Source organism: Morone saxatilis, unplaced genomic scaffold (genome assembly GCF_004916995.1).
Source record: "Morone saxatilis isolate NCDOM2014 unplaced genomic scaffold, NCSU_SB_2.0 Contig15, whole genome shotgun sequence".
Taxonomy (NCBI): Eukaryota; Metazoa; Chordata; class Actinopteri; family Moronidae; genus Morone; species Morone saxatilis.
The window spans coordinates 26553394-26560185 of NW_023339707.1; the positions used below are offsets into that span (position 1 = coordinate 26553394).

Sequence of the window (6792 nt, forward strand, 5' to 3'; positions counted from 1 at the left end):
GTGTGGGTCAATACATTTTGTCACAGAGCAGAGCAGAAAATTATGGAATACCCCAGCTCCTGTTGCCGTGGAAACCAAGGGGAAGCTCTTTCATGTTTCACGCTTTGTTGCCCACGGTAACTGTCCTGAGATTGAAGGATGGATAAAGAGAAAAAGAGAAAGAGAGAGAGAACTGGGGTTAGACAGAAAAAGTAAAAGTTGTGGTAATAATCAGAAGTTAATCATCAATAATCAATAACGTATAAATCCTATTTATTTCTGGGCTGTTTCTTCTCGTGTTGACATCAGCGGAGGAATATGAACACTGATCATAACCCAACAAAATGATGTTTGTCATCACTCTGTTATTAGCCACACTCGCTAGCAGCAATAGCATCAGTTAGCATCACCCGCTCTCCACAATAAGGTTGTGTAATAATAATGTTCACCTATTGAGTCTAAAAATACTGGAAGTTTCTAAAACCTCCAAATTCCCAGAAAAGAGAGCACCACCTGTATCAGCGCGCGGAGTTGGGAGGGTTTTGTTGTTTTTGAGGCACCTGTGTTCTTTCTACCAACCCAACTGTTGGTGGAAGGACAGCTGGGTTGGAAGAAACTGAATGTTGTTACGAAACAGAACACCAAGCATAGTCACCGATGTCCATGGATGGATTATCAGTGACATGAAATTACTACAGAAGATGCAGCTGCTTCGTCGTAGTCATCGTCATTTTGTGTTTCTTTTGTTATTTGTGGTTGGTTTGTGTGTCTTTGTAGTCTTAATCTGTCTCTATGTTGTCATTTTCTTTCTCTTTGTACTCATTTTGTAGTTGGTTTGTGTCTCTTTGTAGTTGTATTACATGCTTTTGTGGTCAGTTTGTGTCTTTTTACTCATTTTGTGTCTCTTTGTTATCATTTGTGGTTGGTTTGTGTTTTTGTCTCTTTGAATCTCTCTGCAGCTGTTTTTTGTCTCCTTGCGGTCCCAACCCTTTTTGCCCCCGTCATGGATCATGTGTAACATTAGGCTATTGATGTGTGATTCATGCGTGAGGGTGATTCACCACAAATTCACTTCGATAAAGACACCGGCATATTGACCGAATATTATTCATTTCTCTGTTTTGTAGCCGGCACACTGTAAGTCACAGTGAGTGACACACTGATCTCTCTAGAGTCTCTTTGTAGTCACATTGTGTGCTTTTGTGGTCATTTTGGATCTTTAAGCGGTTTATTGTCTCGTTTGATGACATTTTGCAGGTGAAGCACAAAAGACCTCCTGACTCCTCGGGGCCCTAAGCTTGTGTCTGATGCCCAGATGTATAAAACTCTGTGTGAATATAAAGACATAAGAAATATCTTATGCATTCTTTTCATCAGATTTGTAAAGCCTTCAGGCTCTGTTTCATAAATCTCAGTCTTTGTGGAACTGGACGCATGTGAGGCTCATTGCACCTCCCACAGTTTGAAATAAATGGATGTTCAATTGCCCCTAATCAACCATTTACACAGCCAGTCCAGTTGTTCCTCTATTGATTTGAGTTTTACTGTAACTCAGGACTGTTAACACGCAACATTTCATGTCAGAAACCCTCAATATGCAGTCTTTACCCACCGACACACTTTGCTAAAATGCATATATGTTGCATGATGTCAATTATTCAGCACATTCAAATTGATCGCTGCCTGAGAGGAGAATTTGCTTGAATATTTGGGTCGTTGAGACGCTGGCGTTTCGCCCACTTTGCCTGCAGCCCCGAGGCTGCAGCCCGTCTGCACATCATTGACACACTCGAAGCAGTCAGCTGTCACTCATCCCTCTGCTGCTGCTGCACACACACTGCAGCCGGGAAGCTCCTCTCTGCAGCCAATCAGAATCTCATCACAGAAAGAAGAAGCACAACGCTTTCTGGTTTCTGTTTTGATAGCGTGACAGCCCGTGAGATTCTCATTTCATGGTCATTAGATTCCAGCAAACACGACCAACTGTTTCACTTTTCTTTACCTGAAACAAATGAGTGAGGTTTTATTTCTAGTTATTGTATTTCCGTCACTCTCAGCAGATCGTTCTGAGTGTCGTTTCACAAAACTCGGCTAATGAGCAGCCGCTCAGACTGCCAGGCGTACTGCAGTCAATAAAGTGAGCAGAAATGTCTTGGCTCACCTTACAGAGCTTTATGAAATATTAAATGTAAGTGTATGCTGTAGCTATCACCTCACAAATACATAGAGCTGTCTCACATAATGGGCTGACTTCTGTCATTCTTGCATGAGTGGTTTCTTTGATAAATCTTGGATGATAATGGGATGTAAATGATTCTACCACTGTACCGTGGGAAATACTATCTGCTACTGTATTTGTAATTAAAGAATACGTCATTAATATAGCTTTGATGATTTAGCCTCCTAACCTGAATAACGCACGGTTCTCTGGAGTGTCCCTGTAGTGAAACACAGACTGTGAGGTTAATATCAGGTTGCACAGTTACTAAATCACACTTCTTTAACTGCAATGCTTGGGTTAGAAAGTTATTTACACGCTTCAAGGAGTATCGAATCGCATTATCATCTCGCTTTTGTTGAGTAGTTCAAAAAAACACCGGCCAACCGTAGCTGAACGTTAGCTATCTCAGTGGTGCTAGGTGAGCTAGCTAATGTTACAGATCGAAGAGGGACGCCGTTAATGTTTCTCTCTCTCATGCATGAGTAGACTCACACTTCCTGTGGCGCAGTGAAAGAAAAGAGTTCTTACATGAAACAGCACACAACAAGGTCTGTGCATTATCTTGAGCAACCGGGTCATGATTTCTGGAAAGAGACATTGCTGTTGATTTTTTCAAATGTATTTATTTTCTTGTAGCACTTTGAGCACCACGAGAAGGCAGACATCTCTCAACCGATATCTCCAAAACTCAGCAACTCAATTAGGATATGTTAAAGCATGTATTTTTGATTTTGGGGTGAACTGTGTCTTTAAGTCTTCTGTCATTATCACATGGCGCTGAGTCAACATGGTATCATGTGTAGCTATTCAAGACTCTTTTGCAGATTTTCATATGAGTCAGCAGAAAGTTTACAACCAGCTCACAGAGTTAATGTTAATTAGCTTACATTAGCTCGCTACAGCAGATCAAATCTGCCAGCACCAGCTGTCGCTTCAGATGAAATACTTCCTGGTAGCCAGCGAAAAATGAGAAGAAGTTTTTGTTTGTTTCTGACTAAAAATATTGACCCAGTTTTTCCAAAAATCATATTTATCATATTTCGTTAAATCTGCATCTGTTATTGCGGTGCTAAAGCGGTGTAAGTGTAGGGTTATTGTAATACTTTCAAAGGGCATGAAGCTGATTACTGTTTCATGATCACAGCCAATAGGAGGCTCAGATTTATATGAGGTCACTTAGATAAAGACGTCCGTGAATCATGTTTAATCATTCCCAATTCTCTTTTTATGTGTACAACAATTATCAGATCAATACTCTCTCTACTGCTGATGAATGTTGTTCAGAACTGATCTGAGAGAGAGACAGACTGCAGCTGAGGCTCTGCTGATATTGTTCTTCTGACATCTATGCCAATAAATTAGGGTTGAACAGAGAGAGAGAGAGAGAGAGAGAGAGAGAGAGAGAGAATGGAGGGAGTTCATTAGTGCTGTTTTTATCAGTATTGATCACTACTGAAGCTTTGGCAATACTGAGCTTTATCAATTTATGGAGGGGGGGGGTAGAGAACAATAGAGCGAGGGAGTGGGACAAACACCCCTTCAAAATAATTGACATTTAAGCCTCACATAGCTGAATTTAGTGACTCCAGGTTTTCTTGTTAGCTTAGGTGACAGGTCAATATCTCGTGTTTACTGAGGAGCTGAGAGAATGAACAATACTGAGGTCGATTAAAGGGTCACTTCACAGTTCTGTCATGGATTCGCCGTAAAAACAGCTGTATAATGTCTTCTGTGTCTTTGAGCTTTGAGAAATGGCATTAACTTATAATGTAAATGAATTACATTTACAAATTAAATAATGCAGCTATAATTACTGAAACTTAAATGTGCTCATTACTTTTGTCTCACCTGAAAATAGTGGACAACTGCAGAAGAAAGAGACAGAGGCAGACAAACGCATCCAAGTGTATCCCGTTGATTTTCCGGTGGCCCAGACAGTTCAGTCATCAAATAATTATTTATTAACTCACCACTGTAGCACACAGAAACTTGAATGTGCTTCTAGTGACTGTAAAGCTCCAGCAGACGCTCAGTTCCCAGCGCGGACACGGAGAGTCTGACAGCAGCTGCTCGTGGCTGGTTAGCTCTGACTGCTGTTCTGGACTCTGAAGGAGAGACAGCAGAAGGAGAGAACTGCCCTCCTTACAGCTTTTGAAGCTGCTGGTGATGAAAAGTAAAGGAGACTCCATTCACTAGAACTCTGCTCATACATTTTATGAATCTGCTGCGTGTTGACGCAACGGGACTTCCAGTGCAGAGTAATCACTGTACCTAGCTCCACTTTTGTACGACACAATGCAACATCACGGGGCGAAGCACTGTTGACCAATCATATACGTGCAAACACACATTTCTTGCAGATTACAGAGTGTTTCTGTTTGATCTGTAATTTCCACAGCTGTAAAATCCTGACGCACTGTGTCATAAACTGCCGTCTGCTGTCTGATGAGCATGCAAACTCATGGATCTGTTGTTCAAACCGCCGTTCCTGCTTTGCATTTCCTCTCGTCAGCGCCTGAAGCAGCGACATGTTCATGTAAACACACGCAGCCTTTGGCTTTTTCCAAAACGCACTGCCATGTTTGCTCTGACTGCCTCCTAAATGTCAGGATATCTCAGCTTCTGCTGCTCAGATTTGACCTTTTTTAAAAAAAGAATGTTTCTTCAAAGTCCCCAACGTTATGGAAGTGCTGGACTAAATTGCTGGAGTTGCCCTTTAAAGGTCCAGTGTGTAACATTTAGGAGGATCTATTGGCAGAAATTGAATATTTCAATTTTAAGAATTTTAGGTCCTTATTAACATAAATATATATATAACATATAATAGGGTATGTTTTTATTAGTGTATAATCACCTGAAAATAAGAATTGCCGGAACCGGAAACAGAAAGCTTTCTGAGCAAGTGCGCCTCTACAGGCATCTGTACGATCATTCAATGAAGAACACAGAGAGAAGAGGAGGCCATTATGCCGAAAATTTGGAAGAGAAAAAGAGGTCGCCCATTGTTTACCTTTTTCCTTCTTCGAAAAAAAAAAAAAAAAAAAAATAGTGTGTTAAAATAAGCAAAGTCGGCAGCCTTTGCTCAGTTGCGCCACCGTCTGTTCAGAAGAAGACTGGCAACTAGTGTCGGCGACACCCGCGACAGTATAAATAGTTACAGCGCTCCTGTGACGCCAATGTTGTCGCGCAACAGGTCGGCAGCGGCGAGTCTACATGACGCTTGTGAGGGGCCCCAAACCCCTTGGTGCTTAAAATGTGCTTCTGTGCCTCTCAGTCCTTAAAGTGTGAGCCCCCCAGGCTGCACAGTGCTTACATCAAATGTTACACCTGGGTCCCTTAATACATACTGTGGTTGCAATGATATCAGATTTTCATGGTTTGGGGGCCTCCAAAAGACATGTGCCCAGGGGCCTCACAGGAACATGACCGGGTCCGACACTTTGCAGCACTGGATTTTTGTTTTGAAATGAGAAAACTAAAATCAGGAAACGGTAATAAAGTTTTTCCATTTATTATTTTGAAAAAATAATATTTCCCCTGTATTTATAAAAGGTAGAGAGCGAGATTTCAAAAAGGGAAATCTGTTAGCTGAAAAGTTCACTGAACAATCTGCACTTAGTGGAGGCACATTAATAATAACAGGGGAAGTCAGATCAATTGTATTTATACAGCCCAATATCACAAACTATCCTAAAGCGCTTTCACAGTGTGTGAACTAAATGACAGCCTTGATTCAGATAAAGAAAAATTACCCCAAAGAAAAATGGAAGAAAGCTGAGGAAGAGCAACAGAGGAGGAATCCTCCCCCAGGATGGACAGACAGGGAATAAATACAGTATAATGACAGGAAGGACACTCAGTCTGAAGTTTGAAGGAGTTCAGGTGAAAAAAACAGGGAGGATAAACATAAAATACAGAGAGAGAGAGAGGAGGGGAGGAAGGAGGGAAGATGATGCGCTTCTGACGAAGAGCAAGGGAGGGAGAGAGGGGTGGAGAGAGGCAGACACGGAGCAGGAGAGAGAGGCTGAGGCAGCACTGAATAGTCGCTCTCTATCTCTCTCTCACCTGTCTCTCTCTCTCTCTTTCACCTGTCTCTCTCTCTCTCTTTCTCTCTCTCTCTGTCGCTGTCTTTGCGGCGCCGTTGATCAGCAGCAGCAACAATGTGGTGCATCAACTGCGCCTCGGACAAAACCCCCGCGATCCTGCACAACAAGCTGCTGTACTGGTAAGAAACCCGCCGAGGATCCGGACGCAGTGAGCTCCTGGATCGGCTCTGCTCTCCTCCTCTCTCACTCCCGCACTGACTGCGTGTTTTCCGCCGCTGATGCCGCACTGCTGCGCGCCTTCCGCTGTCCGCGTCGTGCGTTCTCCGAGCAGCTGATGGTTGTAAATCTTATTGAAATGCGACATGAGAGCGCGGAGGGCTGCCAGGGTGCGTGATCAGGTATCGGTGGTGTTGGTGCTGGTCTTGGTGGTCTTGGTGCTGGTGTTGGTGCTGGTATTGGTGCTGGTCTTGGTGGTCTTGGTGCTGGTGTTGGTGGTCTTGGCGGTATTGGTGTTGCTGGTGTCTCAGCGGGGATCTGTGCCTTGTT

The 6792-nt window shown here is 42.9% G+C and overlaps 1 protein-coding gene across 1 annotated transcript in view; it reads left to right on the top strand.

The window, feature by feature from the left end:
* Positions 1-6299: 6299 nt before the first annotated feature.
* Positions 6300-6792, top strand: part of LOC118324149 (IQ motif and SEC7 domain-containing protein 1-like) — a gene marked incomplete in the record, with an annotated part of 46487 nt that continues 45994 nt past the window's right edge. The window contains 1 exon segment of the mRNA XM_035656305.1: positions 6300-6425. Coding sequence (XP_035512198.1) covers positions 6361-6425 — 65 coding nt within the window.